This window comes from Habropoda laboriosa, unplaced genomic scaffold, assembly GCF_001263275.1.
Source record: "Habropoda laboriosa isolate 0110345459 unplaced genomic scaffold, ASM126327v1 scaffold102, whole genome shotgun sequence".
In the NCBI taxonomy this organism is placed as follows: Eukaryota; Metazoa; Arthropoda; class Insecta; order Hymenoptera; family Apidae; genus Habropoda; species Habropoda laboriosa.
In genome coordinates this window covers 2,568,478-2,585,354 of record NW_017100262.1, presented here as the reverse complement: position 1 = coordinate 2,585,354, position 16,877 = coordinate 2,568,478, and the positions used below count along the sequence as shown (strand labels likewise).

The window sequence follows — 16,877 nt, the reverse complement described above, 5'->3', positions numbered from 1 at the left end:
TGTCCTTCCGGCTTTTATATTATATTAAAATTGAAAATATGAATTTCAATACACGTTTCCTATTCTATACACATACACAAATTTGAACCAGAATAGAAATGATTGTGGCGATCCGAATTCTCATTAACAGAACACTTTTATAAAATTAGTAGATACTAGCTACATTTGAACATTGCACAGATAATACTAGATTTATATCGACAAAATATAGTCTTTTTCATACACGTAATTGCATACGTAATCCATGTATTGGTGCCTTTCTTTTGGAGCGATAATACATAGGGATTTAATACACCTTGCGTGCAACCCGCAACGTGCAAAATATGTCGCACGTGGAATTTTTCACACAATGTAGAAAACACCCATGTATCACCGCCCTTACTTTTCAGTAAGGTAGAGAATGGAAAATTTTGTTTTAAACTTCGATAGGACCAGTAGGTTTAGTTTGCGTTCTTCGTCGAGCCAATTCAGACATAACTACGGGGCCAATATGGGGTGATCTCGGACTACTCGACATCGCTCTATATGTCGCTGCTACGGCTCTCTATAAAGTACATACAATTTATGTTGTTAATTTTACTATAAATTATATTTCAAACATATATCAAACAAGTATAATATACTTTTAAACTATGTGGATCCCTAGTGCTATCAGGTAGTACTTTCTGTGGAAGACGATGGCGATTAGCAATCCACGGATATTTTAATATGGCAGCTGCAGTAGGCCTTCGATTAGGATCAACATGTAGCATTCGTTTGACAAGTTCTTTAGCTTCATTCGAAATTAGACACCATATCCCGCTTTCAACATCAATGTAACCAGGCCCAATACGATCTAATATGTCTGTTGCACTATCACCAGGACTATTACGGAATGGCGTGTATCTAAAGTATGAAATTAGTATTATTAATATTATTAAATAGTTTTCAAATTTTATGTAATCAATGATTATTTAATTACCCGGCTAACATAATATATAACAAAACACCGAGTGACCAAATATCACATGCTGCGTCATATCCTTGACGTTTCAGTACTTCCGGTGCTACAAAATTCGCCGTATAACATGGCGTCATTAATAAACCATTTTCTGCACGTAACTGTTTTGCGAAACCGAGATCACATAAACAAAGCGTTGTTGGATCATCTCCTGTTTTCGAGTACAATATATTGGATGGCTTTAAGTCTCTATGAACGACCTATCGATTACATAAGATAGAATAAGTTCAATCAATAAATACAACATAGAATCAAATTAACGAAGAATAAATAAAATAATTACTCCATTTTCATGAAGATAATGAACTACACTAGCTATTGTATGCATTACTTCGGCAGCTTCTTTTTCCGTAAGATTACGTCTTTGTAATAAACGATCGAGTAATTCTCCACCACGTAATAATTCTAGTACTAAATAAGCTCGCTTATCGTCTTCGTGAACAGCCCTCAAAGTTACAATATGCGGATGTCTTCCATATCGGAGCAGAATTTCTATCTCTTCTGTAGGATCTCTTTTTGATTTTTCAATTACTTTCACAGCATACTCCACCTTGGAAACTTTATGAACCGCCAAATAAACTGTACTGTAGCTTCCTTTACCAATTTCATGTTTAAATTCGTATTCATCAGTCACAGGAACGGGGCTCACGTAAGTTGGAAAAGTTGCACTGAGACTATCACTGTTTTTATATTCAGGAATTTTAATGTGATCCTCAAGAAGGCACGGCGCGACAAAGCTGAATCCACGAAATAATTCGTGGGCATTAGCACTTGGTGGCACCCCAGGAGAATCTAAAATATTTCATACATCTACAATTAGCTTGATTTATTTATAACATATATTATTACCTTTAGGCGTTTTACATGTAAATTCACTATCAAAATAAAATGCATCATCTTCTTGACTAACAGCTGGTTTAAAAGGAGGTTTTATTTCTTTTCTGTAAAGCGCTTCCCAATCGATTGTAGCAAAAAATACATGGTTTTTTATCTCATCTATTCCACCTAAAATAATACAATACAAAATAACAAAGGAATCTATAAGTACCTCTTTTTCCAAAGGAGGACATAAGTAATTACCAGATCCGAGCCTATTAGCAGGATTTCTTTTGAACAGCACTCTAAGAAGTGCTTGTGCTTCAGGTGAAATATTAAGTGGCATTCCAAGTTTTGCTTTTAATATTTGCGTCATTGTTTCTTTTCGGTTTATACCTTGAAATGGAAGTGCCCCAGTCAACATTTCAAACTGAAAATCAAAAATTTATTTATAACTCATACCATCTGAATATCTTTTTTAATAATACAACTAACCATAAGAACACCAAAGCTCCACCAGTCGGCGGCAAACGAATGCCCTTTTCTAGTTACAATTTCAGGTGCCATATACTCTACAGTACCACAAAAAGAGTATGCCTTACAATCATCTAAAGGTTGTTTACTTAAACCAAAGTCAGTCAAAGATATATGACCTTCAGTGTCAAGTAAAATACTGTTGTAAAAAGAATAAATATTATAAAACTTGTTGTATAATATTTAAATGAATGACAAACAATATGACACAAACTTTTCTGGTTTTAGATCTCGGTAAATAATTCCAAGTTTATGTATATGATCCAATGCAAGAGCAAGTTCAGCTAAGTAAAATTTCACATCATCTTCAGTAAACATTACCTACAACAATAATTATAAAAATGAACCAAGTTGATTACTCAAAATATACTGTTAGTATTGTAAACTGCACATTGTGTGAAGTTAAGTAATTAGGAACTACCTCCTTAGCTAATCTTGAAAATAGATCACCACCCCTTAAGAAGTCTAAAATTAAATAGAGATTGCCCTCTGTTTGGAATGCATAATGTAATCGAACTATGAATGGATGCTCAACATCCACTAATATGTTCCTCTCCATTTTTGTTCTAACTCTGTCCCGAACTGAGATAATATTGCAACATTAAACCACTTAAAAAAAAAAAGAGAAATAATTTTTAAGGTGAGAATTGCTCTGAAAATTCCCTTTATAAATTTTAATATAATTATTAACATAATAAAGCATAATCTCTGTATATTATACTTAAAATTAGTTTTTCATTATAGTGTTCTTCATGTTTTAAAATCTTCAGAGCTACCCTCATACATTTAACTTATTAAGCACCTTTCAGTGTAGCCTTTTTTAACACTTTCATGGCATAAAGTGTTCCACTATCCTTTCCAACAATTTTTCTCACCAGGAACACCTAAATAATACAAACATTTCACTTCGTAAAAAATCATATCTCATTAAATCTTATTTACTTTTAATTCAATATAATTTTAAATACCTTCCCAAAAGATCCTTGACCCAGAACTTTAAGCAATTCAAATTGGGATGGATCTGCCTTTTCATGACCATCTCTTACTACTTCGCGTACTTCTATCTCATGAGACTCAGAACACCCATTTGATGGTGGATCAACCACATTTTCTTGACTTATCATTTCCTCTTGAGACTCTGCTGGGAGGATATCTACATCTTGCTACAGAATCAAATTTCTTATAACACAAACTTTTAATTACAACTTAACTTTAGTGAATTACAATGGAAACACTTTTAACGCTAGTCGATCGTTCCAATACGATGAAAACATTACCTTCTCGAGTATATGTTGTTCAGACCAAGGAACTGTCAAATTCGCCAACGGCATTATATTCGACGTCGTGTTATTATCTGTGAAATTGTAGATGTTTTCGTAAAATATTCCTACGTGCGCGGTCGTCATAAATTAACATTTAGTTGTGTTACAGGGGCGCAACGCAGATCACCCTTAAAACGCCAAGTGTTACAGGAATTCGCGGTAAATTGTTAGACGCATGTACAGTATATATTCTGGCACGTATCGACCACAGATAACGCGTTAAACCGAAGGCATTCAAACCAGATTTCTGACGCAAACCGGAAGCACCTGCTTTGTGGCTTTAAATAAAGTCGAACAAAATGGCTGCTTTTCAACAAACTTTGTCATACATGCATTACAAAAATATAGAAAACTATGTATACCTTGAAAAAGATATATAATTGTAAGAAATTACGCATTATAATGCGCAAAATATTTAAGACGCAATATAAGTAAATATTATGTTAAATTAAACTCACTGTACAAAATAATTAACTGTAAGGCCTAAGACACAGGTGCTGTAGATGTTATAACAAAACTTATAACCAGAATAATGACAACGAATATTTCGGTCACGTTTATTTAAATGTTATGGCAAAAGCGAATGTTCCAACGTTTATTACAATGTCACCCGTTTTTTTTTTTTACATGTTATGGTCTCAGCCTAAGATACCATTTTCGCATATACGTTATCGATTTGTCATTAAACAAACAAAAGAATAAAGTAAGAGATATATTAATAAGATACAGACAGTGTATACAATGATAACAATAAATACATGAGAAAGCGATATAGAAAGAAATTAATTCACAATTTCACATTTCTTATTGTTAATGTTCTATCAACGAAATTCTTAGATTATATCATTTACAATGTTAGTGTAGAAAAACATCCTCGTAATCTTTTTAATAAAAATTGTATTTAAATTTTTTAATAAATTGTGTTGTTACCAGTAAGATTAAATAAAGGAATATAAAGCATTTATTTTACTTGTTATAAGACACGTTCACATGGAACATACCCCTGACATCCAACAAGTGGTACAATTTTATATGAAGTGATAGTGTTTCTTAACTATGCGCACAGATGTCGAACTGTAGATAAATTCATGTAGTATGTTTTTGTAAAGACTGTGAGTGATACAGTTGTTGTTTATAACAACCATTTCGAAACTACTGGCGTCGCAAAATAATTAATTCCTTTTTAATTGAAAAAACTATATGTTTTTCATGTAAAATATTTAGATAAAAAAAGAGAACGTTTTGGACATTGATGACCGTTCTAACCTGCCTACTTTGTAGTTCATACAGAAAGAGCTACATAGTATATTTCCACGGTTAATTTTATTAACTTACAGTGACTGTCTCTTCCTAATGATTAAATTGTTACTTATTTAAATTTATATTTAGTAAAAACATTTATACTAATGACATAATCTTAATGATGTGATATCTATTTATGTAAACTGATTTATATAAACACAAGTAATTTTCTTCTGTTGATATATTTGTTTTCCAAGAACAACAAAATGCCATGCTGGTATTATGAAAAAAAAGAATTACGAAATACACCATCTATTCAAGATGGGATTGATTATGAAACAGAATGTCGATATAGAAAGGAAGGTGCAAGATTCATTATTGACACAGGCACAAAAATGGACTTAGGTTATAATACAATGGCAACTGGTGTTGTTTATTTCCATAGATTTTACATGTTTCATTCATTTAAAAATTTTCCAAGATATGTAAGTATCTATTGGTAAATGTATTTTATTCTGGGAAATAGATGTTTTATATTTTACATGTCATATAGGTGACTGCATGCTGTTGTTTATTCCTGGCAGGCAAAGTTGAAGAAACTCCAAAGAAATGTAAAGATATAATTAAAACTGCAAAGTCTTTGTTAACTGAGCAAAAGTTCATGACATTTGGTGAGGATCCAAAGGTATGTTATTTTGATTACTAAAGTAACTTAATATAGAAAGTAATATTTCTATAAGTTTTGTCACTTTATAGGAAGAAGTCATGACATTAGAAAGAATTTTATTACAAACTATTAAATTTGATTTGCAAGTTGAGCACCCATATAGTTATTTGCTGAAATATGCAAAATGCCTTAAAGGTATGTATCAATACAAATTCTGTGAATTAAATGAATAATAAATTAAGTAATATAATAACCACGTTAATAATTATGTGTAATCCCTATTTATTCTTTATAGTTTGTGTACCACATTATCCCTACAGTGGGAACCAGAAATTATAGCTGTTGCTCTCATGTATTTAGCAGGGAAACTTAGTAAATTTGAAGTGGTAGATTGGAATGGAAGACAACCAAAACATTTACGGTGGTGGGATATGTTTGTTGAGGATGTTACTATGGATCTGTTAGAAGGTTCTTAAAAAACTGTACTAATATTTTTTTTATCAATATGAAGAATGAGTATAACCATTTATGTATATATTTAACTTTTTCAGACATATGTCACCAAGTATTAGATTTGTATTCACAAGCTAATAATACAAAACCACCAGATTCACCACCACTAACACCATCTAATGAGCCCTGTAGAGACAGAGCTATAGTAGCACCCCCCACAGAATCAGCATCTACTACACCAAATGGTATGCATACTAAAGCAATATTTTCTTATTACAATACAGAAAAAATTAAATAAATTTCTTATCAATATTGCGTCGTAGTTACGCCAGGAAAATCTACTAAAGTTGAAGCAACTGCAGTCTCTGCAAATGGATGTCCAACTACAGATACTACAGATTCAATGAAACCAATGGATGTGCCAACACACTTCCCAACATATCCAGCCAATTTTGCACCTAGTAATATCAACTATCCACCAGCCTTTCCTCCAGCTAATGTTTCTGTACCTCCCCCTCCTGTAAATACAATGAATCATATTGTTCCACCCATGCATCATATGGGCTCTTCGGGTACCATACGACCTGCACCACCCGCCCCTACTACAACACAAGCACCATTTCAACCATATCCTTATCCTACAAATGCATCATACTTTCCTCCAAACAACCCAGTACCTCCTGCACCTGCACCACGTACATATTACCCACCACAACCTTAACACATACAAATTTGTAACACCAAAAATGCGAATTTTGTTTATGTAAGTGTCACTATTATAATTAAAGTTAGTACTATCCAAAAAGTAATAATTAAATCCTTGTAAATAATGTAAATATTGTAAGGTTTACTATTTGACAATAGTATTTAATTATAAAGCTTTTGTATTATCAATACTTGCATACTTCAATTTCTAACTTAAGTAAGGAAATATAAATATAACATTTCCAAGAAAAAATTAACCAATGTTTTACATATAAAGGTTGCCTTTACTAAAAAAGTCTTTTCCAGCAAATGTAACATTATGTAATGTACAATTCATTGCTGTGAATAATTTTAAAAGAGGTTCTGCAGATAATGAGTCCAGTACAAAACTGTCTGTATACAAAACATACAGAACTGAAGGTAGTTCCATAAATTGGGCATATGACAATACTGAAAAGAAAAGTTTCAAGTTTATTAATAAACTTATATATCTTAAAATATATTTTATATGATTATTTGAATATCAACCTCCTGCTGCAACTCCATATACAATATTTGGCTGTTCTAAGTAGGGTTCTTTTAATTTACAGACATTTTTTCCATTTTCTGTAGTTAACATTCTTAAGAAAGATGGTACTGTTGGAGTATTTTTATTCTTAAATTGTGATATATGACGACATGTCACAGAAATTGTATTTTTTGCACTTGATATAGTTTCACCCATCTAATAAATTAAACGACAGTAATCTAAGTTAATAATATTGAACATTTAGTTACTTAAATTACGTATCCATACCTTGTCAACAAGCTTGGCAGAAAATTTGGTATCGAAGCGCGGAGATACAATGCATAAATACACATTATCATTAACTTGATAAAGTGAACATACTTTCGTTTGATTGTCATCTTCCACTAAACACAATTCTTCAGAATTTTCACATAAACATTTTTTTGAAAAATCTATAATTACATCAAAAACATATATAACACAATGAAAGTATCGACGCCGGTAAAAATAAATATATATTACCAATTAACATTTCGCCTTCTATTACGACTAAAGTATCGATTTGGGGCGGTTTTTCTTTTAACCATCGAACAGAAAATTGACTGAAACACATTTAACAAAAATACTAAAAATGTTAAAGTCTGTTTATTGTGAAGAGGTTATATCGAACAAATATCTAATTTACGGTTGATTAACGGAATTTTGCGTTGCTCCATATTCATCTTCTTCATCCCAAAATGCTCGGGAAACTGGAAATACTACTTCCCCAAAAAAACTTGCCATTTTGTATTGAATAAAATTAATAAAACTCACTACAAAGCACTTTACAGAACGTCGCTCTTAATGCTATGTCATGCCGCTTACTACGCAATGACATCAGGAAAAACAATTGCTCAGAATGTAGTAAACAAGGCAATACAAAAGATATAAAAATTTCTCTTTTATTAATTTTTATAAAATATTATACATTTTATTTCAATAAATTTATGTAATTTTATAACTACGCGACTGTTAAAAAATTATTTATTTATCAATTGTCAATTATACATATTTGTATAAAAAGTACAAAAATTCTTACTAAAATGTCTTTATCATAGAAATATATTTTACACTATTTGTGTTCATATCAACATTGTCTTATTGTACAACTGTTTTTCTAAAATCAACTATATAGACAATTCTTACTTCTTAATAAAATAACAGCACTTTGTTATTTCAAAATTTTTAAAGAAATTATCTGCTTTCAACATCTTATCTTATTAAATGATATATTCTTTCTTTTTGGTTTTGAGTCTTGTTAATTTGGACCCTATATTGTTCTGTGGATTTTATATAAGTGTCCCATATATGTATCTATCTATATATATATACACATATATATATAGACTCAATACAATCCTCATATAACTAAAATATTCTAAGAAATGAGCATTGCAGTTATAAAGGTACAACTTTGTGACATATTTTGGTATCTAAAAATACCTTACTAACTCTGTAGACATACTACACTGTTTTAAAATATACGATATAAAATCATGTATTTAACACGTGATATATATACTTCCCAAGCTAAACCATAACGCATTTTGCAACGTTCATTGTCTCTTATCGCTCTGTGTATTAACAATCCTGTGCATATAATTGCATAATAATAAGGCAAAATATCACATGCCAAACTTATACATGATATCGACCACCACATTATTATATCACCCAAATAATTTGGATGTCTCACGTGACCCCATAATCCAGATATTATAAGCTTTTTACCGCGAACGGTTGGTATACTTTCTAAATCTACAAAATAATTATATAATATATACAGTAGTTTTCTTAACTTTAATATTAGTTTCAACATATGACTTTATACTTACGCGCTAATGAGGCAGATAAAGGATTCTTTCGGAACTTATCTTTTTGTGAGTTACTGATTCTATACAACAAATATCCAACTATAAACGTGAGTACAGGAAAAACAAAGTGGTAAACAAGTTGCGTCCTAAAATTGAAGAAATAATACAATAGTTGTAATTCCAAAATCTGTTACATGGAACTGTTGTATTTCACATTTAGTACTCACTTGTGATACAGTATATATTTTGTCGTAAGAGTCGGTAAAAATGGATAAAGCATGTAACCAGTGCATAACATATAACCAGTGCCTTCATACATAATTTCGAAAGTTGTCAACATTGCAGATTCAAAGAAAAGTGCATCCATTGCATAAATTATTTGCAATGAAGTGGCTAATAAAGCGCCTATATTAAGATGTTCGAGACTATAAGTTTCGGCTTCTTCAATTACTTTAACCATGATGGACATATTTATGAGAATCTATAATTTAAATACAATCATACAAGTTTTAATTTATATAGCTTATAAATAAGAAAGTTTTTTTTTAAATTATTACCATAGCTATCACAGATGTTCGAAAAAGATTTATTTTGAAATCTAGGGGGCCAATTCGTGGATTTATTTCTTTTCCTTGCCAAAAGTTGTAAATTGCACTATCAGTAGATCCCTGTATATTAAGATTTGCTACGGGAGCTTTACCTCCTTTTATAAATAGCAACAGTGACAAGATTACTCCAAGTATCCAACCACTAATTGCAAATTGTACATAATTTTTTATAATGAGATCAGCGACTTCGAGTTCTTTATATACACCCACAGTAAACAGTAGCACAGATAAAATACCACATAAAAATCCTGAGAGGATAGAATGGAATTATTCAAATTTCATACAAATGGTCAATCTTCAAAATGTATCATTTACATATTAAGTTACCATTTAAACGATACTGTAGCCTTCCAATTCTACTTTGTGGTCCGTCAACTTTTCGTCCAATCGGAGTGATCGAAACAATCGTTACAAATAAAAAGAATCCAAAATATATAGTAAAAGCTTTAAAATTTATGTAAGAGTGTAAATTTGTAGGTATTTCAGGATACCCAAATGTGCATTGATTTTCTGTACACATTAACTGCGGCAAGATTATAAGTACAGGAGAAAGAAATATGAGAGTGAGGGCACCAAGCCATCCACCCCATTCTTGTGGTTCACTAACCATGCTTATTTCTTTCTGACGTTTTTCTATTACTTGCTTACTTAAATCCACATTTTCCTCATAATTTGAAGTTTTTAATAAATCCTGAAATCAAACATTAATAAAATACATTCAATATTTAGACTATTTAACAACAAATAATTTAAATATACAAACAAATCTTACTTGGTCTCTCTGTACCGAGTGACCCCTCTCTTTCCCGTCAACGTTAAACTCGTGCATCAGACTTTTCCTTTCTAAAGGAAGAGATACAGCTCTGTTAATATTTCTTGTTAGCATAACCATTTTATAGTCTGCTTCTGCTCTTAGCGTATTAGATAATAATCTCGTTGATCTACGTGAAACCGTTCCTAGTTCTTTCAACCGCATTTGAAGGGGCATTGATTCAGCAAAATTGTCTTCTTTTGGATTTTTTATACTGATAACATTGTCTTCAGCACGTGTTTCTATACATTTTATAAAGCAACAATTGAATTATTTAATGATGTTGTTCAAAAACAGTACATCAGTAGTATCAGTACATTTACCATTAGGTATTTCTATACGTGGCAAAGAAACCCTTGCAAGTTTTTGAGTTTTTGTAGCTTGCTTATTTACAGATGATGGAGATCTTCCAGGTGAACGTTTGCGTGAAGATGCTCTGGCTGGTGAGTATCTAGAAGGACTTTTCCTATTTCTAGTACTTGATCTTGTTGTACTCCTAGATGTTCTAGTTTCCTGAAATTTTGGGAAGAAAATTTATAAATAAAGAAATACTAAATAAATGACATTTAAACACCTCAATACATATCTTGAACATTATCAAAACCATACCTTAATATCAGTTGCATTAATATATTGTTCAATGCCTGTGTCAAACTGTACTTTGTACCGTTCTCCCCTCATATTTAATACTTTAGCCTTTTGATATTCCTCTGTGTTTGGATGCTTTACAAGCACTTCTTCTCCTTCTGAAAACTTCATTTTTGTACCTAAAAACCAATAATGACCTATAAAGATTCGTTACGTTACATAACAGTTAAATATATCAGGTATGCAGACAAATTTTTGTTGTATAAAACAGTTACATTCATTTTTACAAAAAATATTATCATATTACATCGTTCTATTGACAGTATTACTAAAACAAACAGAATATTGTTCAAAATTCTTCCGACCGTAAACCATCGCCTACATAAGGATTCATGAATTAACTTCTAACATATCAAAATGTTAATCAATGTTTTTTAATAACTTACACTCAGTTTCACTTAAACGACAGCAATATCTTGTAACGAGATTCCAGTTGGTTTAAAAATACGGGAGCTTCTAATCGTAAGGTTATTATTAACGCTTTTTTTTTGCATCATAACACGAAGACGCTCACACACTATGGTGTTCCAAGATGCATAAAATGCAGGCCACGCTAAATAGTATTTATCGCTCTTATTACGATGTGTTCACAAAGGAGCAATTTCAAGTGTAAATATGTTCATACCATTGTAAATGTATAACTTTAAATAAAAATGCTTTCCAAGGTGATTAAACATTTGCATTAAATTTATGATTATAAAAAAATGTACAGCAACGTACAAAAGTTAAAAACGTATAAACGTATAAAAGCGAATCTAGCAGCATAGGGTGCATTCGCAGGGTGCATTCATATGATACAAACCTTATTTTCATTAAAAAGTTTATTACGTTCATCATTTTTCCAAGGAAATTTTAATAAAACACACAAGTTTTACAATTCCCTTGTAATTTACAGCAAAAAAGGAGCATTCGTGGTGCGTCGAAAATAATCTCTAAGTAAGAAAATGCTATTAGAAAGTGCAGACCAATTGGATACATCGTTCAAATGTTTTAAATCGTACTGCGTTGACGTAGAAATCCGCGCACCTTTACAATAATTTATATTTCAGCGTTCCACGCAGGTTATAATAATTTACACTATGACAGATGAAATTTTTTCAAAGATTGTCAATATGTTCAAAGTATTTCCCGACTTGTAAATCCGTTAAGCATAATAAAAGGCATTATTTAGAACGGGGCAAAATTCAATTGAAAAAAAAAAACATGGACAGTGGTTCTCAGGAAGATCAAATAGACTTAAAAGATGAAGAACAATTTTTGGTATGTTTGCAATCGGTTCGTGTTTCTATCGTTTGAACAACGATCGGCATCGTTCATTTCCACACACTGTGGTTTGTAGAATATAAAAAGCAACCGGAAGTGACGCTAAAGGAAATCTACTTCCGCGTAATTTTCAGATGTCCGTGGAGGACACCCTGAGCACCGTCCAGAAAAGTATCCATAAGTTTGTAAAAGATGTTCCACAGGCGCTCGTTAATTCTGGATTGGATTTCGATTTAGAGAAACTAAATTTAGACGACGGCCAGAAAATACAGGATTTCGTTCGTTCGTTCCCGAAATCGTTCGCCGACCAACCGGATAAAGAAGGTGGAATTACATTAACCGTTTTTTCACCCCCTTAAAATTGTAACACGTCTCGTTAATTCTGATTTCGTATGGATGTTTACAGAGGAGACAGAAAAAATTTCAACGTTGGAACTCGAGTGTGAAAAATTGCGCGGTCAATTGCAGCAGCAAGTAGACGGTAACAAAAAGGCCCAAGAAGAAATGGAATATTTAAGAGAACAAGTGATTTGGAAATAATTGAACCTATGAATTATTCATTTGGTCTCGTACTCGTTTATCGCGTCGGTGTACATATGTATATTATTTTCGTAGATACTGAATCAAAGTACATACTGTGCAAGTTTGGGGGCAGTATTGGGTAATTTAACGTGGCGCGCCTCAAGGTTCCCGGAAGTCGTCGACGTCTGGCTCTCCGGGGTAAATATATCCAACGTTGAAGAATTCAATGAACGGTGTACAATTTAAAAACCGAAGTACCGTTACAGTTTCAGCACAAGATCGGCGAATTTTTCTCAATAACAGACGGAAGTTTCGTCGCGTTTATAAACACTTATAGAAATGCTTTTCCTCCCACTTGTAACGTTGAATATCAGTTTATAATTGGCTTGATAGGCATTGTGACAAATATATCAGCGAGCGCTGAGGGACGTGAATTTTTAATCACCGATCAGAACGGCAGAGCTTTCGTACAGAAAATGGTGAAGCTTATGCCAACGTTACCGCTTTCACAAGGTTCTTTAGCGTTAAAGAGGTAATCTTAGAAACGACCGATAATTAACAATTTATTCGTCGTTTTATTTTATAACGTGTTTTGTTTTCTTTCTTTTTTGTAGGTTAATGCTGATGATATTCTATAATGTTAGTATGAATAAAACCGGGTTGCAGCATCTGTTCGAGTCTCGAGTAGGCGACGTGCTGAATTATTATCTAAAGAACAATTCTCTACCGGACGAAATACAGTTCTTATGTCTACGTGTGTTGCAGTCGATCACGTACGGTCTGACTAATCCTAGACACATTCAAGACTTGATCACGAGCCTGCCGATTGGCAAAATAGAGGACATCGCTACGTCTAATAAAAGCGAGATCAGCACGGTCGCTAAACAAGTGATAAAACAATTGCGAGATTCGCAGAAATACATCGGTTCGAACTGAACACTTGTACATACAGGCTGCAATTAATTCTTTCCCTCTATCGCGAACAATTTAATAATAAGAAAGAAATTTCGTTGATGCGGCGGCTATCTTCTTAGATTAACTGGAATCGGTTGGTTCAAGTGAGAACAGCCGGGAATAATACAATGTTCGTGGAAGTTACAGTTTGCGTTTTCACTGAAAGAGATTGTTTAGGCAGATGTCGGGTTTTCGAATTGCCGCACTATCAAACATCAGGATATCCTTGAAACGTGTTCGTGAATAGTCCGACAACTGTCGAATATCGATCTGCCTTATGCGGCTATAAAATAAAAGCAATTGTGTGGAATAACGTAGGGAATAAGTACGGAATCGATTATGCATACAGTTGTATAGAGGAACGTAATCGAGCGCGTTAATATTTTGCCTGTGTGATTAAACCAATTATGCAAATATTTTGTAACAGTGTGGACGCTACGTTTATTCCTTTTAATGAATTTACATGACTCGATTAAACGACGAATGAAACATAGACGAGCAGTTGTTTTATTTTTTATTTCTGCTCAGCATAATACTCGCAGATGAAAGATGTTTAATTTAACACGTGTAATCTGCATGCAAAAAAGCGCACAACAGAAGGATACGCGTTTGTCGCGGACGCTCGACAAACACACGTTAGACTAAATTTCATTGAGAACCGATGGCCTTCAACTTCGAAGGTTGCGACAACGAGCACTGCAGTATCCCGTTTCCTCGAACCGCGCAGCCCCAGCGAAAACATTCGCACGTGTATACACGGCGCACTTCGTGATTGCAAAAGACAGCGTGCCACTCTCGGTTCCGATAAGCCGGTTAATTACTAACCGGCTGCCTGAAATTATAACCGTGAAATGTGGTTGAAAAGTACGTAAGTATCCGCAAATTTCAACCTGCCAAATACATGTAACACGAATCGATATATGTATACCAAGATCGATACATGCAGCAAGACCTATATCGTACTACGTATATATACATATACATATATATGTATGTGTAAATAAATTACACGAATTTTCGAAATAAGCGATTCAATTTCATTAAGAGGACAAAAAAAAAATTCACAAATACCGTCCCATTATTCATCTTCCGTGCTATCACATATTTTCAATCTTACTCACGATACGTTCTAACTATAATGAGAAAAACTGTCCATCAATTCTCGTGAAAAATGAAGAAAAACAAGAAAAAAAGAAACGTGACGTTAACGGAAATAGTAATCAAGAGGAATCTGTATGTTGTCCCGCATAAAGAGACGGAAAGAATGGCGAGAGAAGAAGAGAAAGAGGGACAAGACAAATAGAAGGGCTAGGTATAGGCGTATGCAATACCGACCAGCTATCGCGTCGATAATCGTGCTGCGCATGCTCGTGGCAAGAGGCCACGTGGGGGCGTGCGCGAGCAGAGATCGCGCATGCGTACCACCGCGCAACGTTCGGCGCGTTCAGCGGTCGCGGCGCGAATCGCGGTGGTGGGGGGTACGCGTCGCGACGTCGGGCGTCGCGTAAACGGGAGATCACGGCACAGGCAGGCAGGCAGGACCTAGGAAAGGCGACGGCCGGGCGGTCGTTTTATTGATCCCGGGGCGCCGCGGCGCTACCCACCCGCGGCGGGATCGTCTGCGAGAAAATTCTCTCCAACAGGATTTTCCACGTTCTCCTAAATCGTCCTGGATTGTACCGTGGAATAAGCCTTCGCGAAAACGGTGACACCGTTCTTATTATATTTTTCTAATCGTCCGTTTGATACGAATTGTGACGCGAACGAATTGATACGGGAAAACGGATCAACGGGGAGGCGGTACACGTAAAGGTTCCCCAGAGAAAGAGAAAAAAAAAAAGAAACAAAGAAAAAAGGTGGATCGAATTTTTGTGGAAAAGGTCGTGCGCGGGTTGCAACTAAACATCCTGGTCATCGTCATCGTCGTCGTCGTCAAGGGGTTCGAACGATCTGAATTTGGTGCCGGTGGTGGCGGTCGTGTCGCGACTTCGTCGAATTGTTACTCATAACGAGGAACCGGGAAAAGTAGGCAGCCGGTGTGACGTATTATCGACGCATAAACGTCGAAGCAGAAATTTATTATCCTTTCACGTCGGATTTTATTAGTTGCCTAGAAGATCTGCTCTTTTTTTAACTGTGTGTGTGCACAGTAGTGGTATGGTCTGCATCATCAATGGACTGAAAGAAAAAAAATAGAGATAAAGGTAAAAGAAGAGAGTGAAAGAGAGAGAGAGATAGGAGAGACGCGGTGAAACGCCCGGAAGAAGCTGTCATCGAGCAGCTACGACTTCCAGGATTGTTCATGCAGCGCCGATGGAGGGTTTATAGATCGAAAGGGGGCGCACCGGACCGCCCTAACCAGGTGTCATCCGGCTGGTGATTGCGTCGATCTCGTGTCGTTCCTCGTCCACCGGGGACGCGGACACCCGAGATCGCGGACGTCTGGGTGTCTCGATTCGTTTAAGGCAGTGTGAGAAACCGACGTCCTAGGGTAGGCGCCGCGGCGCCGACATGGGCCCCGCTAGCAGCCGCGAACAGATCGGGGAGCAGATCGGTGACGATGATGGACTGCAGATCAAGGCGAAACCTACGGCTAATAACATCGTAAGTTTCACTAATGTTCTCTACTTTACCTTCAGTTTTTTTTTAACGTATACCATCATTCAGAAAAATTTTCGTACACTCTGTAGAAAGGATATATTTGTCTTAACGCTTGAATTATCAAAGCAAATTCAGTTCTTTGAATTGCGACATAAATAAAAAAAAAAAAAAAAAGATAAATAATTTAAAAAAGAAGAGGAATATATAGTAATTATTTTATAACTTGTTTCGTATTTTTGTGAAGGTAACCTTTTCACGAGATGTACGAAAACTTTCACGAGCAACTGTATGTCACATACCCTTTGTTCTTTCCACTTTTAGTCCTCATTTTTTCATAGTCATCGTTTCATGATTCAACTGGCATTTGCGT

At 34.4% G+C, this 16,877-nt stretch overlaps 6 protein-coding genes across 7 annotated transcripts in view; 3 read left to right on the top strand and 3 right to left on the bottom strand.

The window, feature by feature from the left end:
* Nucleotides 1-415: 415 nt before the first annotated feature.
* Nucleotides 416-4,740, bottom strand: LOC108572884 (ribosomal protein S6 kinase 2 beta). Of its 2 annotated transcripts, XM_017935215.1 has the most exons (13): nt 4,674-4,740; nt 3,628-3,704; nt 3,319-3,513; nt 3,153-3,234; nt 2,772-2,932; nt 2,565-2,671; nt 2,312-2,489; nt 2,081-2,246; nt 1,850-2,005; nt 1,284-1,792; nt 962-1,200; nt 624-885; nt 416-544 (listed from the first exon to the last, which is right to left on the bottom strand). In XM_017935215.1, exons 2-13 carry the CDS (start codon nt 3,679-3,681, stop codon nt 416-418), a joined length of 2,238 nt encoding a protein of 745 aa, XP_017790704.1. In that variant the 5' UTR covers nt 3,682-3,704; nt 4,674-4,740. The 2 variants fall into 2 exon arrangements, with proteins under 2 accessions (XP_017790704.1, XP_017790703.1); XM_017935214.1 differs by lacking the exon at nt 4,674-4,740 and having other exon boundaries at nt 3,628-3,916.
* A 440-nt stretch (nt 4,741-5,180) lies between these two features.
* Nucleotides 5,181-6,755, top strand: LOC108572928 (cyclin-K). The gene is made up of 6 exons (XM_017935271.1): nt 5,181-5,399; nt 5,468-5,599; nt 5,671-5,809; nt 5,873-6,049; nt 6,133-6,279; nt 6,358-6,755. Exons 1-6 carry the CDS (start codon nt 5,181-5,183, stop codon nt 6,753-6,755), a joined length of 1,212 nt encoding a protein of 403 aa, XP_017790760.1.
* Nucleotides 6,756-7,004: 249 nt separating this feature from the next.
* Nucleotides 7,005-8,097, bottom strand: LOC108572979 (proteasome assembly chaperone 1). Its single transcript, XM_017935328.1, has 5 exons — nt 7,933-8,097; nt 7,770-7,849; nt 7,536-7,699; nt 7,268-7,463; nt 7,005-7,189 (listed from the first exon to the last, which is right to left on the bottom strand). The coding sequence occupies exons 1-5, from the start codon at nt 8,028-8,030 to the stop codon at nt 7,005-7,007; spliced, it is 723 nt and encodes a 240-aa protein (XP_017790817.1). The 5' UTR covers nt 8,031-8,097.
* Nucleotides 8,098-8,760: 663 nt separating this feature from the next.
* LOC108572977 (delta(14)-sterol reductase) lies at nt 8,761-11,669 on the bottom strand. Its single transcript, XM_017935326.1, has 9 exons — nt 11,554-11,669; nt 11,129-11,286; nt 10,843-11,032; nt 10,481-10,761; nt 10,036-10,399; nt 9,658-9,956; nt 9,328-9,581; nt 9,122-9,246; nt 8,761-9,044 (listed from the first exon to the last, which is right to left on the bottom strand). Exons 2-9 carry the CDS (start codon nt 11,276-11,278, stop codon nt 8,761-8,763), a joined length of 1,947 nt encoding a protein of 648 aa, XP_017790815.1. The 5' UTR covers nt 11,279-11,286; nt 11,554-11,669.
* Nucleotides 11,670-12,370: 701 nt separating this feature from the next.
* Nucleotides 12,371-13,888, top strand: LOC108572852 (heat shock factor 2-binding protein-like). The gene is made up of 6 exons (XM_017935171.1): nt 12,371-12,427; nt 12,565-12,754; nt 12,837-12,955; nt 13,046-13,150; nt 13,219-13,484; nt 13,567-13,888. The coding sequence occupies exons 1-6, from the start codon at nt 12,371-12,373 to the stop codon at nt 13,886-13,888; spliced, it is 1,059 nt and encodes a 352-aa protein (XP_017790660.1).
* Nucleotides 13,889-16,417: 2,529 nt separating this feature from the next.
* The window catches only part of LOC108573008 (monocarboxylate transporter 3), a 10,779-nt gene continuing 10,319 nt past the window's right edge, over nt 16,418-16,877 (top strand). Inside the window, exon 1 of the mRNA XM_017935360.1 lies at nt 16,418-16,510. Within this exon, the coding sequence (XP_017790849.1) occupies nt 16,418-16,510 (93 nt within the window). The remainder of the gene's footprint in view (nt 16,511-16,877) is intronic.

What these genes read in the sequence shown, in the direction of transcription:
- LOC108572852 (XM_017935171.1), top strand. Translation starts at nt 12,371, where the DNA reads ATGGACAGTGGTTCTCAGGAAGATCAAATAGACTTAAAAGATGAAGAA. An exon ending in TCGACGTCTGGCTCTCCGGG is followed by an intron (nt 13,151 to 13,218) that starts GTAAATATATCC and finishes GTACCGTTACAG; the next exon opens with TTTCAGCACAAGATCGGCGA. An exon ending in GGTTCTTTAGCGTTAAAGAG is followed by an intron (nt 13,485 to 13,566) that starts GTAATCTTAGAA and finishes TCTTTTTTGTAG; the next exon opens with GTTAATGCTGATGATATTCT.
- LOC108572884 (XM_017935214.1), bottom strand. Translation starts at nt 3,756, where the DNA reads ATGACGACCGCGCACGTAGGAATATTTTACGAAAACATCTACAATTTC. An exon ending in AAAAAAGGCTACACTGAAAG is followed by an intron (nt 2,933 to 3,152) that starts GTGCTTAATAAG and finishes ATATTATCTCAG; the next exon opens with TTCGGGACAGAGTTAGAACA. An exon ending in GGGATCCACATAGTTTAAAA is followed by an intron (nt 545 to 623) that starts GTATATTATACT and finishes TGTACTTTATAG; the next exon opens with AGAGCCGTAGCAGCGACATA.
- LOC108572977 (XM_017935326.1), bottom strand. Translation starts at nt 11,278, where the DNA reads ATGAAGTTTTCAGAAGGAGAAGAAGTGCTTGTAAAGCATCCAAACACA. An exon ending in ACGTATAGAAATACCTAATG is followed by an intron (nt 10,762 to 10,842) that starts GTAAATGTACTG and finishes TAAAATGTATAG; the next exon opens with AAACACGTGCTGAAGACAAT. An exon ending in ACTCGGTACAGAGAGACCAA is followed by an intron (nt 10,400 to 10,480) that starts GTAAGATTTGTT and finishes GTTTGATTTCAG; the next exon opens with GATTTATTAAAAACTTCAAA.
- LOC108572928 (XM_017935271.1), top strand. Translation starts at nt 5,181, where the DNA reads ATGCCATGCTGGTATTATGAAAAAAAAGAATTACGAAATACACCATCT. An exon ending in CATTTGGTGAGGATCCAAAG is followed by an intron (nt 5,600 to 5,670) that starts GTATGTTATTTT and finishes GTCACTTTATAG; the next exon opens with GAAGAAGTCATGACATTAGA. An exon ending in CAAATTCTGTGAATTAAATG is followed by an intron (nt 5,810 to 5,872) that starts AATAATAAATTA and finishes TATTTATTCTTT; the next exon opens with ATAGTTTGTGTACCACATTA.
- LOC108572979 (XM_017935328.1), bottom strand. Translation starts at nt 8,030, where the DNA reads ATGGCAAGTTTTTTTGGGGAAGTAGTATTTCCAGTTTCCCGAGCATTT. An exon ending in CAAAATTCCGTTAATCAACC is followed by an intron (nt 7,850 to 7,932) that starts GTAAATTAGATA and finishes AATGTGTTTCAG; the next exon opens with TCAATTTTCTGTTCGATGGT. An exon ending in ATATGGAGTTGCAGCAGGAG is followed by an intron (nt 7,190 to 7,267) that starts GTTGATATTCAA and finishes TTTTCTTTTCAG; the next exon opens with TATTGTCATATGCCCAATTT.